Consider the following 17,952-nt stretch of genomic DNA (forward strand, 5'->3'; position numbering starts at 1 on the left):
CTTGCGCTGTGTCAGGGTTTGGTTCAGCCTCATCACTGAGTCCGTGTCCTGGGGGGGAGCTGCACAGTGATCTCCCTGTAGGCCTGTGCCATGGTGGAGACTCCAGATTTATTTGACAAATGAAATTTGCAGAATTTTTAATTTTTGTGGGGGGGACAAAATTTTAAATTTTTTTTGGCACAGAATGCCCTCAGGAGTAACTAGCGCAAGGCTTTGAGATCCCTGGTGATCATCTTTCCCCTGTGGAAAGAACAGGAGTAATTGTGGCACCTTAGAGACTAACAAATTTGCATATGCATCCGAAGAAGTGGGCTGTAGTCCACGAAAGCTTATGCTCTAATAAATTTGTTAGTCTCTAAGGTGCCACAAGTACTCCTGTTCTTTTTGCGGATACAGACTAACATGGCTGCTACTCTGAAACCTTTCCCCTGTGGGTTAACGAGGAGGCAGGGCTGACTTAGGAGAGAAGCAACTAAAATGATTAAAGGTCTCGAAAACATGACCTACAAGGAATGACTGAGAAAACTGGGTTTGTTTCTTCTGGAGAAGAGAAGGCTAAGGGGACATAATCTTCAAATCCATCAAAGGTTGTTATAAAGAGGAGGGTGATTAATTTTTTTTCTCCTTATCCACTGAGAACAGGGCAAGAAGTAATGGACTTAAAATGCAGCAAGGGAGATTTAGGAAAACCTTCCTAACTGCAAGAGGTAGTTAAACATGGGAATAAATTACCTAGGGAGGCTGTGGAATATCCATCATTGGAGGTTTTTGAGACTAAGTTAGACAAACACCTGTTAGGGATCATCCAGATAATACTTAGTCCTGCCCCATTGCAGGACTGGACTAGATGACCTATCGATGTCCATTCCAGGCCTACAGTTCTGCGACTCTATGTGAATGCTCTTTAAGCTGCTGTGTGTAAATAATGAAGTCTTGTTGCTTGCTTTACCATAATGCAGGTTTCAGTTTCTACTTTTTCCAGCTCTTCTGTAAAACTTCACGATCAATCTTCCTTCTTTTTTTCCCTCTGTCGAAATGCTTATTAGAATAAACCCTGCACAATATTTTACATCTGCGCTAGTTAATATAGCACCTTGGAGAGAGGGTTTCTGATGCACCAGTGTACAAATGAAGCTTTATTAAGCAGAAACTCAATGATTTTGCTGAATACCCTGGCAATTACATTTCATTTTTGATTCATATGCCAGTCAGGAAGGTTTGGAAGGAGACTAGAAAAGCAAAGCATCATGGTTTAATACTATGCAAATTCGTGTTAACATGGTGTTTCATTTCTCATTAATGCATTGTTACACTGCTACTTATTGAAAAGAAACTATGTGACACCTATTAAGAGTTGTGACCTGCTCACTTATTTTTCCATTTGATTTGGCACAGTGTCCCTGTGAAGATAGTGGTGCCAGGGGAAATCTTACAAGTGGAAAACAGAGTTCTTATGTAAATTGGAGGAAGGGGTGCACTTGAATTCTGCCTAATGATAGTACTTACCCTTGAAACTATAAAGAACTGTTTCTGCATGTGTTTGAGCTATGCCCTCCACTGGATGGAATTAGGATGTCTCAACTTCACATCCTAGGCCCTATACTGCTAATAGCTAAAGGAGATCCTATTTTAGCTCCAGTGGTAAGAACTTATGCTCCTTCAGCAGGAGGATTTTGAGTGCTGCTGATTGAAGTCTTGAATTCTCATTACATGTAGTACGCGCACCACTGCATTTTAGGGGTCACAGATCTGTTACGAATTACAACTAGAGATGAGTGTGAAAATTGGAATTTCCATCCCTCCAGAAATTCTGACACTTTAACATTTTTGTTTTTGTCCCAAATTGGGATGAAAAGTTGAAATTTTCAGAATTTCTGTTCCATGGGGGAAAAAATTCAGTTAAGAAAATTGAAATATTTTGTTTGGGAATTTTTGAATGGAACAAAACACACAAACATTCCAAAATCAAAATGTGTTCATTTTGGTTTATTGGACTGTCCTGAAATGCGTCATTTAGAGTTAATTGAGTATGAAACTGTACTTTCTCCAGTGGCCCATTAACTTTTATGGGAGTTGTAATTTGGGAGACTGATGCCCCCATTCTCCCGTATGGGCCAAGCTCCCCGGCTGAACTGTGTCTCCTATAATGCACCACACAGCTCAGTTAGAGGAGAATCTGCATTGCGTTATGGGAGATCTAGTCCTCTAGGGAGCACAATCCATTAGACAGAATGGAGCCTGAATGACCTCTCCTATAAGGCAGTCTAATGTTTTGTGAAAATGATTCAAAATAAAACATTTTGAGTCAGTTAAATAATTAAATATTCTGATTTTGAATCGAACTGACTTGAAAATTAAATGTCATTTCAATTTTCCTGATGGAAAATAAAAAATGTCATGTGGAAACTGCATTTTCTGTTTGAAAATCCATTCTGATGCAAAATTCTTGATCAGTTCTATTACAATAATAGTATGTCATTCAATGGAAAGGGACTAATAGTCCCTGAACTATGCTCACCTGAAGAGATGGAATGAGACAGTGGAGGATCTTGACTTCCCTCATTCTGTTTGCAAAACCTGAGCATTGCTCCATAAGCTTGGAGCCACTGATTCCATAAAACACCATCAACTGACAGCAATGGCCAATATTGTTGGTGGTGGTCTTCATAATTCAAAGACCTAAATTAATAAGATGGTTATACAGGAAGTTTAGAAAAGAGCTGCAACTTCACCACTATCATCTCCATATGCTATAGATCAGTGGTTTTCAACCAGTGGTACATGGAACCCTGGGCGGGTCCGCAGACTGCCTAAGATTTCCAAAGGGGTCTGCACCGCCTTCAAAATTTTTTAGGGGTCCACAAATGGGAAAAAAGATTGAAAACCACTGCTATAGAAGAAATAAACGAGGCTCTTCTAGCCACTAGATGCAGAAAAACTGCTGGCAAGGACTGTATTTCTCCTGAATTCCTGAAGAATTTTGGGCCAAAGGGACAAGCATGGTTGGGAGATCTATTCAGTGATGTATATATTAATGACTTACCTGGCACAATTGCACGTACATTCATTTATGCTGATGACATCACTCCGGCAGTACTATTGGCACCATTCACCACTATTGGCAACATCCTCTCTACTGACTTCAAAATGGCGGAATACTTTCAATATTGGAAGCTCTGCCCCAATACCTCCCAAACTTCGGAAATAGCCTTTCACCTAAACAACAAAGCTGAAAAGAAACCACTTCATGTCACCTTTTGTGATCACCGGGTCTGAAACAAGCCCTATCACAGGTATTAGGATATAACTTTGGACAGAACCTTGACTTTTTTTTCTTTTTTTTTTTTAAAAGCTCGTCAAGAATGACCTGCAAAGAACGAGCCTCATTCAAAAACTCTTATGCACAATACGGGGTGCGAACGTGCACACACGTTGAACAGCAATTCTAGTACTCCTCTGCTCAACTGCAGAATATATAGCACACCAGACTGGGCCAGCAGCTCACATACCAAATTTCTGAATGCGCAGCTTAATGCCACGATGAGAGTTATAACTGGAGTATTAAATTCAATGCCCGTTTGGTCGTTTCCCACTCTGACATATACCTCACCCAAGATGTGGCGAGAGAGACACGAGTCCAAGTGAACTGTGGCCAAACAGAATTTACCAATTCATGAGGACCTTTGAGTCAGGCTGTCTGGAGTAGCTCATGAACATATCAACCTCATGGCAGACTGTTAAGAAGTAGGGCACAAACCTCAAACTGGTGAAATCCAAGTATAGAACACACAACCAATCAAGTGTGAACTCCTCAAGCACTAGCCTTACGATGGAGTCCCAGACAGACCCCTTTGGCACTCGGGTCTAAAAGTTGTTACAAAGAGGAGGGAGAAAAATTGTTCTTAACCTCTGAGGGTAGGACAAGAAGCAATGGGCTTAAATTGCAGCAAGAGAGGTTTAGGTTGGATATTAGGAAAAACTCGCTAACTGTCAGGTTAGTTAAGCACTGGATTAAATTGCCTAGGGAGGTTGTGGAATCTGTCTTGCTCATAAAAAACCTCCCATCAGGGATGGTCTAGATAATATTTAGTCCTGCCTTGAGTGCAGGGGACTGGACTAGATCAGTGGTTCTCAACCAAGGGTCTGGGCCCCCCGGGGGGCTGCAAGCAGGTTTCAGGGGGTCTAGGGTAGAAAGCCAAAGCTCCACTGCATGGGGCTGAAGCCTGGGGCCCAGAGCCCTGCCACTGGGGCTGAAGCCAAAGCCTGAGCAACTTAACTTCACAGGGGGCCCTGTGCCATGGGGCCCAGGCAATTGCCCTGCTTGTTACCCTACTGCTGGCCCTGACTCTTACATGTAGAAAACCAGTAGTTTTGGCACAGGTGGGCCATGGAGTTTTTATTCCTTGTTGGAGTGGGCCTCGGAAAGAAAAAAGTTGAGGACCCCTGGACTAGAAGACCTCTTGAGGTCCCTTTCAGTCCTATGATTCTCTTGCCACCCAGGCAAACTTGCCTTTGTGATAGTCCCTTATACCAAAAATCACAACAATATTCAGGTTATTCTCAGTCCCAGAGGACCAGTCACTTACCGCAGGTCAACTGCACCACAGATCTCTCACCAAAGACAACTTTTGTAGCCAGTCCTATAATAAATGGACTAAAAATGTATTAACTAGGAAAAAGAAATTGTTATTTACAAGGTTAAAGCAGGTACACACACACACACACACACACAGAGTCTAGGAAAAGAAGCGGCTGTAATGTGCAAGCGCTATACATGCTTCAGGCATGGGTGCTGAAAATTAGTGGGTGCTTGGCACCCACCATCGGTCAGCTCCTCCCATGCCCCCCAGCGCCTCCCACCTACCTGCTGCCTCACCAATCCACTCCTCCCCCTCCCAGTGCCTCCCACCTGCCACGATCAGCTGTTCCATGGGGTGCAGGAGGCGCTGGGAGGGAGGGGGAGGAGCAGGGATGGGGTGCGCTTGGGGGAGGAGGGTGGTACTCGGTGGGAAGAGGCAGAGTGGGGGTGGGAGGCATGGCCTGGGGCAAAGCGCGGGTGGGATGGGGGTGGGGGCTTGGGGGAAAGTGGTCGGGTGGGGCCTAGGGATTAACATCAATAAATGTAAATCTCACCTTCTCTCTGCACTCCAAGTCTCTAGGGGAGATGGCCTTGAAAATGTAGGGATCCAACAAGCAGCTGGGATCCACTTCAGCATGAGGTTATTCATTTTCAAAAGCTTAATTGTGAAGTCAATGGTTAAACTCCCAATGACTTGAATGGCAGCCCCATTAGGTCAGTGAGAGCTTTTGAAGATCCTGCCCACGCTATGCAAAAAGGAATCCATTAAGTCTGTGCTGTATAAAATGTACTTTACACAAGTCACAAAGCTAGGGTGAAAGGCCATAGAATTAGTGGATTTTATTGTATTGATAACTGGGGGGATAGGGCAAAGATTGGACCAGCAGATATTGTATTTTTGCTGAGGGTAGGAGTAGAACTGGCCAGAGGCCTTTCAGGGAAGGTGGGATGCCTCTTCTCCCATATCAAGGGTATTCCTAGGGAGGCTTTATGGACTACTTTGCAGGCTTTTTATGCCGATGAGGCTAGCACAGAAAGGCCTCAAGGCGCTGGTGAGTTCAGCCCTCCACCAATGCCCAAGCTGAGCCAACACTTTGCAGAGAGAAGTCCATACGAGTGCTATAGAATCCAGAGCAATGCTACAAGACAGATTGGAAAATAATGTGTTTGGCAGGGAGGGTGAGAACACTTCCCTTACTGCTGTGCAGCTCTGCGTTGAGAGCAGAGGACAGCCCAAGGCATTAGAACAAGGTAAGGGAGGAGCACCTAGAGAAGAAGAGAAGGCAGAGGAGGAACAACAAAGATTTAGGTTAGACATTAGGAAAACTTTCCAACTATAAGGGTAGTTAAGCACGGAACAGATTACATAGGGAGATTGTGGAATCTCAATCATTGGAGGTTATAAAGAACAAGTTAAACAAATTCCTCTCCTGGACGGTCTAGGGACACTTAATTCTGCCTAAACAAAGGGAATGGACTAGATGACCTCTTTAAATCTTTTCCAATCCTACACTTACTATGCACATGTCCAATCTGTCTCAAGAGCTACCCATTAAATGCGCTTTGTTCCTTAATATCAAGAGTCATTTCCTGTGGTCTTCCAAAATATCCTACTCTTCCAATCTTAGCATCTTTTCTTGCATCAAATGAAAACAATGCAACTTTCATGTTCAGAGACAAATGGCAGCTTCTGAGTACTTGAACGTTGTACAGGATATTCAGTCTCAGGCAGGGAGGCGCGGGTGGGATACCCTCTGGGGCTCCATACTAGACATAACTTACCCTCTCCCACAAACACATCTCATTTTCTATGGCGCTCAAGTAAATTGAGCTCTGCTCTGTTTATTTCTTAGTGCCTGAGCAGTAGTGTCATTGCAGGTTGGGAAGGAGGCCTGGGAACTAGCCCTGTCTCTCAACTAGTGCTCTGCACTGAGTATAAACAACAGTGCAGGGTCTGTACTAACACCAGGCCAGTCTCTTGTCTCATTCCCCACTTCAGATTGACCATGTAGAAGGAGAAACACCTCAAACACAAGCCACATCTATTAGAATGAAAAGAACATGTCCTCCCACTACAGAGATCTTTAAGCTAGGGGAAGTTGGGGAATTAACTCTTGGACAGTTGATTATTTAAAACTGTAATTTGATCTTAAACATCTAATTTAGTTGTTCCTCTAACTAAAGGTGAAATAAAGTTAAACACAAAACCTTGGTAGACACTGTGAACTGGTTTAAGACAGTTGCTTGTTGGAGGTGTGTGGTTCTTAGCACTGGTTTCACTGTAGCTGCAATGCCAGCACAAGAGTTGTATCCTATAATTTATGATCTTTGGCCCACATTTGAAGTTGTTAATTTTGCCTGGTGCTACAAAACAATCTGACACATCACAATGGAATGTGCAGACCCTAGGGGCTTTTGTAAAAGTTCCTCTTTAATAGTGGGGCATGCATGTACAAAAAGCTACTCAGCCTCTGCCATGACTGTTTTATAAATTGTCATTTCTAATTAAAAGCACATTTTCTACCTAGAAAAAGTTGACTTTTATTGTTAAAAGTAACCACGAGATCATTATAACTGACAGCAACTGTGGGGGGAGAGAGCTTTTCTGGTTTGGTTACTATGCCCATTTGACAGTGTTTCATGTAGTCCAACTCCATTATTTTGCTGATGGGCAGTTGTACTTCCTTTCTCATTCACTTGCCTGCTGACTGCACTCTCACTCTGCTCTGGAGGGTGTCCTCATGCTCCCTTTTTTCTCCATGCCCTGTAAGGGAACATTTTTCCAGGAATGGCAGCACCAAAGCTGAATTTGCAGAGGCAGCAGGCAGGTGAGTGCATAGAGAGGAAGGCAAGGGGATGGTGAGGTGGGCCTGAACACATTTGGTGGTAGTGCTCTTCAATCCACCCAAAAGACATTTCTAAACTTCAGCAGGGGACAGGGAGAAAAAAAACGATTTAAATGTTAGACAATAAATTAGGCAGTTTTATGTTGGAGTACTCTGAGAATATTCTTGGTGGTGGTTTTTTAAAATTAGTCCATTTCAAGTTGAATGTCCTTAACAGGATATGCAGTGGTGTGTAGCCTTGTTGGTCCTAGGATATGAGAGACAAGGTGGGTGAGGTAATATCTTTTATTGGACCAAGTTCTCTTGTGAAAAGCAACAGAGGGTCCTGTGGCACCTTTAAGACTAACAGAAGTATTGGGAGCATAAGCTTTCATGGGTAAGAACCTCACTTCTTCAGATGCATGTCTGTATTTGTGCAAGTTTCTTCATGGGGTTGATAGATTTCCATTCCATACGGCTAAATGCAGTGTCTTGCATGGTGTCAAGTATCAGAGGGGTAGCCATGTTAGTCTGAATCTGTAAAAAGCATCTGACGAAGTGAGGTTCTTACCCACGAAAGCTTATGCTCCCAATACTTCTGTTAGTCTTAAAGGTGCCACAGGACCCTCTGTTGCTTTTTATAGACTCAGACTAACACGGCTACCCCTCTGATACCTTCTGTTGTGAGAGACACTCAGAAGATTGACTCACTTAGGCACCTTGTCTCTCTGTAACAGGGTGGCTCGCTGCTGGAGGACTGGGGCTAGCCAGCCCTGATTACATGAGTCGCACCTGGGAGAGATCAGGGTGATTGCCCTATGAAAAGCAGCAGGTAGCTGCAATGAAGGGGGATGCTGAGGAAAGGGTAGAGAGACTACAGGGAGTGTGAAGAGCTCCTGCAGGGAAGAGCCTGAGACCAAGGGAGTCGTGACACAGAGCAGCCCAGGAGCAGGAGGTTCTCGTGGGTAACCTGGGTGGCATTTGGGGGTATAGACATTTGGAGGCTCACAGGCTAGTGCCAGAAGGCTCAGCTCCAGATAAGAAGAGCTGGGAGGACAGGTGGTGAGACCAGACTGGAACAGAAGAAGAGGAGCTTTGGCAGTGAGAGAAGACACCAGAGCGAAGTATGGACCTTTGTGTGGTGATGGGCTTTATTTTGGGACCCGGAAGATTAAAAACTGTGTGTGTGTTATTAAACCAGCTCCAGGCAGTGGGTGTTTTGTGCATATGAAAGCCTGCAAGCAGTTCTTAAGGGGCCCACAGGAGGGCACTAAAAGAGGCAGGGTGCCTGAAAAATGAGCTATCACAAGTTGACTTGTTATGGCTTGAATGCAGGCTGGGCTGGTACTTCCATACCTGGTGTAAACCCCAGGAGGCCAGTGGAGTTTTTCCTGGGATGAATTCTATCCTATTTTTGTTTAAATGCATCTTAAACACAATTTCCCTTGGTAAAGTTATGCATGTGAAAGAGGAAAGACACTTCTGCCCCATTTTATTAGTGCAGCGTGTGTTTGTATTCACCAGGAACATGGTAACTCCAAATGGCCTATGGCGTGTGTGTGTGTGGGGGGGGGGTTGTTTTTATTAAAATCTGATCTTCCACTGACATTACTGTAAGGGGGGGTTGGTATTGAATAAGAGTCTATTATCTTAATGTGCATTCCAGCCTTGTTAGGGGTGGCTGGCAGACATGTGACATGCATAATCCTCGAACTTCCAAGAGCCGTTGTCAGATGTAGGGGTCACTGCAGCACTCCCTTTTCCCCCCATTAATCACACTCCTGGGAGGCATCCCCTATTCAATTCCCTGTTTGCTCCCACCCACAGACATGGCCGTTGCTATTGGGCAACGATAGATGTGAATAATGTTGTTGTTGTTTAAGGAGAAAAATGTATAGTTATCGTTTTTATTTCCCTTCAATGATGAAGAAAATAGATTGGGGTTTCAGAAAGCAGCCCCTTTAAAATAGAGCACCAAAAGGGAGAGTAACAGCCTGTATGTCTTTGTGAAGCAAGGGCCCTAACTGCCTATTAGATGGGTCAATTTATTGTGTAGTGTCCATTTATTGATAATAAATTCGCTTTTAAGACTAGCTGGTGGAATTTGCTCTTAATGGATAGAGCAATACAGAAATGCTTGTCCTCTGGCTCTGTGTCTAGGTTTCTTGGATACAAGGCGTCTTTTAAAGTTCAAGGCTTTTTGCTCGTGGGAAGAAAATTAGTGGTGGTGTGTTGCAGAGTTTTAGCTATGTAGAGCCAAATTGTATCTACTTTCCTCATTAATAGGTCTGAATCTGACCCATAGGTGTTTAGCTATTTTAAATAAGCACAGCTAGCTAAGTGTGGTTTCTGTGGCAATAGAATGGAGTAATTACAGTAGGTGGTGGCTGGTAAGGTAACCAGCTAGGCACTCCTGTTAATAATATATAGGGAGAGGTGGGCAAACCTCCAAAAATGGGTGAGGTTGGGATTCGTAATCTAAACTGTCTGAACCTCTTTATGCAAAACTGGGTTGGGAAGTCTCACAAATAACTGGCTTTCTTCTGAGATGTCCAGTATTTCTTACACTTCTAGCATGACAGACAAAAAGTGGCAATTTTGGATCTCCAGTCCCAGGTGAAACCATAGAGCCATATTATGTGATTGGGGGTGTGGGAGGTCACCCAAACTCCCTTGAACCTCATCTTTTTAGCTGAAAGTTTCTGGATCATTTTCTTATGAACCAGCCCTAACCCAAGCATTTCATTTGCTGCTAATGTGGGTTCATATGTGGTCAGATTCTGTGTCTCCTATGCAATAAGTGTTTTTCTACTTGCCATTTTTTGTGGCTTGCTGTTTATTGGACAGCAGCAATGTAGCTGTCTTTGGAGAATCTCCTGGGAAATACTACTATAGAGTGACATAAGATACTTTTACATTTTTCCAAACACTGTGTATTTTTTTCCTTGATAGACCATTACAATATTTTGCTGTAATATCACACAGGGTTTGGATCATTGCTATAGGATCAGGGGGAGGGGGAATGTTAATGTTATTTAACGTTGTTAAATAAGTGTTGGATCAGCAAACTTCGGTTATTCACAGCAGTGAAGCAGTGGACCATATCAATGTTTTGAATAAGCTGGTTCTCTGCCCGCTTCTACCCCCAGCTCTGTTGTTTGTTTGTGTAAAGTATATTCTGTATTTACAATGTGCCAACCAACCTAGATCCAATGGAACTTACTTTTAGTGAACTTTACATTGGACTAGATGGTGCTCAGTGATTGGTTACAAAATTTCAAAGGTGGGGAGGTGGGAAGACTAGAAATGGCAGGTTTAAACTTAGTTTTTATGTTTCTATGTGAATATATGCAAATCTAGATATTCCTGATTGCTGTTGGCCAATAGTTAGTGCAAACTAAATTTTAAACAGATGGCTGGTGAGTGATTTCTCTAGACTACTTTTCCCTGAGAAAAAAATCGCCTTTTTACTTAGACTTAATGCCTTTCAACTGTCTTTCATCCAGGTGTAGTAGTGTGTAATTCTCAAGAAGCTGGACTGGGAAATGTTTTATATGGACCATGGAATCTGGTTTTGTGATGAAGCTGTCTTGAAGTTGTGCTGTCTTCAGCTTAGCATTTGAAATAAGATGTGAGGCCTGATCTTGCATTCTTTGCACATTCAACATTTTCACAGAAGTTAGTGGAAGTTTTGGGCATGCCAAGAATGCAGAATTTTCTGTGAAAGGTTTTTGGTATTTCATTTACTATTCAATTAACTTATTTTTTTCTAGCTAGAAATTAGCATCCAGTTTCAGTAAGAACCTTTTTATTTATTTTATTTATTTAAAGTTAGGCACTTCTATACATACATCACTATAGGAGTATGGTTGGATAGCTATTTAATTCAGGACACTTCAATCAAAGTTACTGTCAAGAGGTAGAGGATGTGCAGATTATCACAAGTCAAAGCTCTACTTGCTTTGGTTCATCCAGTCACAGTTTAGATTGATGCCTCATACTAACATTTCTGGTAACCATACATGACAACATGAAGATCTATATATATTTTTGGTCTCCACATATGTGGTGTACTTCTTAAAAAAAAAAAAAAAATATTATTTGGAAGAGATTCAAGCTGTTCACTTCCACTATAAAATATTGCCGTCATCAATTTTGAGTAGGCATAGTGTTTATATGCATTGGCCAGTATCCATAAAGTAAACATCTTCATTCTTTCATCTACCCTCCTCCCACGTCCTCTATGGTTGTCCTTTTTCAATAGCTGATCATTTTGATGGTGGCAGTAAACATATCAGGGTATTTATACTTTTTTAAAGCAATCTATTGTAGATTTAATGTCCATTTCATTGCAACCAACGCAGTGCATCTTTCTCAAATTATCAGCTTCTAATTATATTTGTTTCTTAAAAAGAAATCTTCAAGTATAGCACAATGTAATTTTTTTAAGACACAGTTTCTCCACTGCAAAAACATTAATAGCAGTGTGAAAAGATTTTTAATTACAAACTTCAGCTCAATTACTAACTACATCTATTGTCAAACAGAACTTTAAAAAAAAAATACTCACACAAATTGTGGACCAAAATATCATGTGTTTGTTTTACTAATTATATCCCTTTTGTGTAAGGCATCTGAGCACAAAACAGCTGCCTTCATGCCAAGATAAAGACGTTGCTGCACTTCAATCCCAGCAGAAAGTTTAGGCTTCCCTCCGTGAAGCCCACTTGTCCACACTTCACTGCTAAGCACACAGGAATCTTGAATATTTAGGCCAGGTCTACACTAGAAACTTTTTTGCCAGTACAATGTTGGTTATGACATTGTTATACTAGCAAAAGTTCTACTGTAGATGCAGTTATACCAGCAAAACAACAACAACAAAACCACCACCATCACAAGAAACCTCTTGCAAATACACCTTTACCCCGATATGACATGGTCCTCTGGAGCCAAAAAATCTTGCTGTGCTATAGGTGAGACCGCGTTATATTGAACTTGCTTTGGCCCCCCTGCTCCTTGTCCCCTGACCACCCCCTCCAGAGACCCCCATCCCTAATCACCCCTAGAACCCCACCCTCTACCCAACCCCCCTGCTCCCTGTCCCCTGACTGCCCCGACCGCTATCCACACACCCCGCCCCGTGAGCTCACCGGCAGCGGTGGGAAGCGGAGCAGCCCGGCCCCAGCCCGCTCCACTCTACCAACTCCCAGCCGCAGCGCTCCGCTTCCCACCGCCGGTGAGTGTGGGGAGGTTGGGGAAAGGACGCCCCCTGTACTCTCCTACGGTGGGAAGCGGAGCGCCGCAGCCCCGGCCCAGCGGTGTCGTTGCGGTGGGTTGGGGAAAGGTCCCGCACTCACCGGCAGTGGCGGAAGCGGAGCAGCCCGGCCTCAGCCTGCTCCACTCCGCCAGTTCTCAGCCGTGGTACTCTGCTTCCCGTTGCAGGTGAGTATGGAGGGACGTCCTTCCCCCAACCTCCCTGCACTCACCGGCGGCGGGAAGGGGAGCGCTGCGGCTGGGAGCTGATGCACTGATCCGCCGGAGCGCTACTTTACTGCGTTGTATGCGAACCCGTGTTATATCAGGTCGCATTATATCGGGGTTGAGGTGTGACTTATTTTGTTTGGAGAACTAGCATAAGTCATGAGTAGGGCCCTATCAAATTCATGGCCATGAAAAACGCATCACGGGCTGTGAAATCTGGTCTCACCCCATGAAATCTGGTCTTTTATGTGCTTTTACCCTATACTATACAGCTTTCACAGACCAGCGTTTCTCACATTGGGGGTCCTGACCCAAAAGGAAGTTGCCGGAGGGTCACCAGATTATTTTAGAGGGGTCGCTGTATTGCCTCCCTTACTTCTGCGCTGCCTTCAGAGCTGCGCAGCTGGAGAGCAGCGGCTGTTAGCCAGGCACCCAGCTCTGAAGGCAGCATCTCACCAGCAGAAGTAAGGGTAGCAGTACTGCAACCCCCCCCCCCCCCCCCCCCACACACACACAATAACCTTGACACTCCTCCCCCCAACTCCTTTCTGGGTCAGGACCCATACAATTACAACACTGTGAAATTTCAGATTTAAATAGCTGAAATCATGAAATTTACAATTTTAAAAATCCCATGACCGTGAAAATTTTCAAAATGGACCGTGAATTTGGTAGGGCTCTGGTCATGAGCTATGCTGCCAAAAGCACTCTTGCGCTGTGTCTGCCAAGATAGCTATCCCAGCAAAAGCTCTTCTAGTGTAGACTGGACCTTAGGTGTGGGACATGGAATGGGAGAAGTTCTGACTTCACAGCACAATCTTTTCAGCATTTAGACAGTGGGGAAGGAACACAGAGTCATTCTCACGGGACAGTGTGTGGGGCTCCTGGTCCAATAACAGAAGGAAGCAATTTGCAGGAATATTGGTCTGTTATGACAACTTCTTGTCCGGTGACTCGTGTCCGATGCTTCAGTGTAATACGCCAAGCAGCCTATAGCAGAGGGTAAAATTCCCTGCTGCTGTTCTGTTTATACCCTAAGCACAAGACTTGATCACCATATTATCTTGTATCCTGCCTACTCAAATTGCAGACATTACTATTCTTCCTAGAAGTGTCTGAGAGCTTATGTTCCTTTTGCCCTTTCTCCATTTCCATAACGTATATGGGGTTAGGGTGACCAGATGTCCTGATTTTGGGGTCTTTCTTATATAGGCTCCTATTTCTCCCCCCCTCCCCACGCCCACTCTCCTGATTTTTCACACCTGCTGTCTGGTCACTCTATATGGGGTTTGGGCAAAACACAGATATTTCAGATATGGTCTGTCCCTTGGTGCACTTGTGACCAAAGCCCTTCACCTCCCCCCCCCCCCGCCCCAAAATCTCAATCCTTTCTCTTCTCCAGAGAGAGTTAAACTGAGCAAAGAAAACATGCAGAGGTTGCCAGCCTGCCCTTCCAAGAAGGGGTTAAATTGAGTTTTCAGAAAATGCTGTAGGCAGGACCTAGAATCGCAGCTTCATTCTCTCTTGCACTCTGTTTTGGGGAGGGAGTCGAATGCTTTGACAGCAGCTTGACATTGCCTTGAAAGGTGCTGGAAGCTCTCTAGGCATTTGCCAAAGGGGGTGGGGGAGAGGAAAGCCTGTCAAGCAGTACTGCAGTCTCAGCCTATTCCCATGCTCGGAAATGCTGCTGCCACTTGGAGATTTCCATAAGGTTTAGCTGCCGTCCAACTTCTGCCACTGGGATCGTGCACAGAAAGGTCCTGGAGGCACCGAAGGGAATCTCCTCCAGGGAGGAGCTTCACCATCTCCAGGATTTTTTGTGTGACTCATGCTGCGGGACAAAAGGTTTTGTGCAAAGGGCAAGGACACTGCCCATGTGGAATGATGGCTGCTCTCAACCAACCTGGTACAAGTTGGAATATTGCTGGGAATGAAGTGTGTGCTTCATGTTTGCTGCATCTGCCAGCGAGCCAGTGCTCAGCTGTTGCTGCTCCTTCAACCAGCTGTTCGTTTTAATCATTGCATTTATAACTTGTGCTCCACAAATGTCGAGTGGCCAGTCTGACCGATCTATTGCTGGATTTGTAAGAACAGCTAAAGATCCTTTAGCCTCTGGTTTGGTTTTGTTCTTGTCAAACCAGACTGGATCTTGAGATTCTCATTTTAACTAGCCCTGTTTAGAATTTTGTTAAAGGGAGTGCAACATTTGCTGGGAGTCTTCATAAAGTGGAGTCAATAGGACTTTGCTCCCTTTAAGTGGAGAAGCATAGCGTGCATTGTAACCCTGCTCTGTGGTGGGAGACAGACTGAAAGTGAGCTTGCTGTGAAGTGATTCCAGTACAGCCAGGGAGAGACAGAAAGGAGCTGGTATTGCAATTAGCTGAATGCTTTGATAGATAATAGCAAACATGCTTTGTGGACTGAAAAAGGATTTGCAGTCAGACTTCGGTGAGTGAGCCTGTATTTTCCCCCCCACCAGTTTACTTTCATGTCACTTGATTTCTTTTAACTACTATCAAACCCAATAACCAATGTATGCCCACCTTTACTGGAGTGTTTCAAAAGAGCTTGGTTTTTACTCTGACTTAATTGCTTTGATTTGTAAAATGTGCCTCTGCTCCTCTGAAAAGAATTTCTCTCTGTAACAATTGGAGAGCACCGTACATACCACTCTGCCTCTCCTCTTATCCCTTATCTGACTAAAAGCTGGGTGGTGTATGGTATGCTCTTAAGACACCCAAAATATTGTATTTGCTCTTCTGTGAACATTTTTATGGCAATTACGTTTCATGGAGGCTTCATGTAACTCTGTACTCTCTTGTTCTCTCTCTTACTTTAAAGATCAAGGTGTATAAAAGCTGAGGGGTGTGTGTGTGTGTGTGTGTGTGTGTGTTAGTAATGGACCCTGATGAGTAGAGTTGGATCCCTGACACCATTCTGTGTCACAGGTCTAATCTACTGTTACACTGCCTACCGTAATGATCTTGGTTCACACTAGAAAATTGCCAGTCTAAGATGATGATAAACCCATGTTTGGACACGCAGGGCTGTAAACTACTAATATGGATCAAACAGGCCTCCTTTGTCCCCCATATTCCTGTGCAGAGATGAAGGCTTTAAGGGCACCTTTTAAATAATTTATTGAGGATGAGGCTCTGGATACAGAAGCCTGGCACCAGGTGGGGTGGTCCTGAAAGTGTGACTGGGGTTAAAATGTTGGAGCACTTTTGTGGTTGCATGCTACAGCCCTGCTTGTTGTAGTTTTTCATTTACAATGCTGCATGAAATGTGCTTGCTCTCCTCCCCCCCCCCCCCCCTTTGTGAAAGCAAAAACATCAGAGCCTGGAGAAAGGGGTTATTTTGGATTCCAAATAAATCTGCATTGCTTGAAGCAATCTAGTGGGGGGGATGCATTCTTTCCCACCTCCTGAGCTGGCTGAATGAATGAACCCAAGTCAATCGATCTGAAAAATACTATGCTATTTTCTTCCTCCCCTCCACTCCAAAATCTATAACGTACACTTGTTAGATCTTCATAAAAGGATAAAATGAAGCTGGCATAAGCCATCTTATCACTTAAGCAGGGTGGCTAATAACACTAAAGGAGGTTAGATGCAGATCTCCACTTACTGCCTCTCAGTAAGTTAAGATGTCCATTTTTCAAGCTGATTGAACCATTGAAGTATCTCTCTCTAGGCAGAGAGAAGCTGCTCCAACAGGCCATGGATGCAGGCACTACATGAAGAGACTTCTGGAAACTTCTTGGTAGGACCCTGATTGATTGGCTCTGAGAATTAGTATGGGATATAGGACTTTTCACCTCTGCTGGTTGATATCTAGTAATGCAAAGTGGTTACCAGTGGGCAGATGTCCTGTAGTTTATATGCAATGTTGGTGAGTCTCACTCCAGTTCCTCTGATTGTGCCACCGATGACTAGGGGCCTATCAAATTCACGGTCATGAAAAACGCATCATGGACCATGAAATCTGATCTCCCCTGTGAAATCTGGTCTCTTCTGTTCTTTTACAAAAGAACACGGCGTTTCTCAAACTGGAGGTCCCAACCCAAACTGGGGGTCGCAAGCCTATTGTAGGATGGTGGTGGTATTGCCACACTTACTTCTGCGGGCCTTCAGAGCTGGTCAGCCAGAGAGCGGCGGCTGCTGGCAGGGCACCCACTCTGAAGGCAGTGCCGACGCCAGCAGCAGCGCAGAGGTAAAGGTAGCAGGGTATGGAGGGTGTCATCAGCCTGAAATATTTTCAAAGGGGATCCCAGCAAAAAAAGTTTAAGAACTCCTTTGAGAATCCTTATCCAGAGTGACGTACAAGTGTAACAGTAATACAGTACTGTGTGTGTGTGAACACATCTGCAAAATTTGCTATTTATGCTGTGACCAACCCATGAAAAATGTGGTGTGTTTTTTGTGATTTTTAAGTAGACCCCTACCTGAGAGTTGGTACCCTTTGATGGTGCAATGTGACACTTCGAAGTGGGTCATTGGTAGTGGGGATTAAACATCAAACCTTTGGATCTCCACTGTCTGAGAAAAGACCCAACGCTCTTGGATAAGGCTGCAGGAGGCTTATCAACCTCAATATCTGGTCCAATCACCAGAAGGAGACCGAGCACCACGTTGAATGGGTGTGTTACAGTATCTTAAAATCAGAATTTTTCTCTATGCTAGAGGTGACCCTTTCAGATTGCAGGTGAGGCACTTCACGGAGCGACTAGGGCCAAGCTTACACTTCTATTGCCCAGGAATTCACTGTTCTGTGAATATATAGCAGAGCTGTGGTCTCGTTTACCAGAACTAGACTCTCTGTATCACAAAGGAGAAGGGAAAGACCGCTGGCTGTCTTGTCTCCCAGCCCTGTTCTCCATTCTCTTCAGACCCCTCTTTTTAGACTGATGTACACAGAGTAGCATTCCGTGGATCTTTAATGTCTGGTCAATATTTTAATTGCAGTGGTATTTTTAAATAGTACTTCCTTGAACACGCAAAATGGGATTCTTTATTTTTTTTTTTTTCTCTATTAGAAATATTTTATCTGTCTCTCTCATGA

The 17,952-nt window shown here is 44.0% G+C and overlaps 1 protein-coding gene across 10 annotated transcripts in view; it reads left to right on the forward strand.

Annotated features, from left to right (window-relative positions):
- Positions 1 to 17,952, forward strand: part of GRIP2 (glutamate receptor interacting protein 2) — a 472,776-nt gene that overhangs the window by 342,480 nt on the left and 112,344 nt on the right. The window contains exon 1 of one of the 10 annotated variants that reach the window (XM_008168032.3): positions 14,499 to 15,336. The exons of 8 other annotated variants lie outside the window; for them this stretch is intronic. In XM_008168032.3, coding sequence (XP_008166254.2) covers positions 15,297 to 15,336 — 40 coding nt within the window. In that variant the 5' untranslated portion in view covers positions 14,499 to 15,296. Of the gene's footprint in view, positions 1 to 14,498; positions 15,337 to 17,952 lie in introns of those variants that run through there. One more of the 10 variants, XM_042849854.2, reaches the window with a different exon arrangement.

Source organism: Chrysemys picta, chromosome 7 (genome assembly GCF_011386835.1).
Source record: "Chrysemys picta bellii isolate R12L10 chromosome 7, ASM1138683v2, whole genome shotgun sequence".
Classification (NCBI taxonomy): Eukaryota; Metazoa; Chordata; order Testudines; family Emydidae; genus Chrysemys; species Chrysemys picta.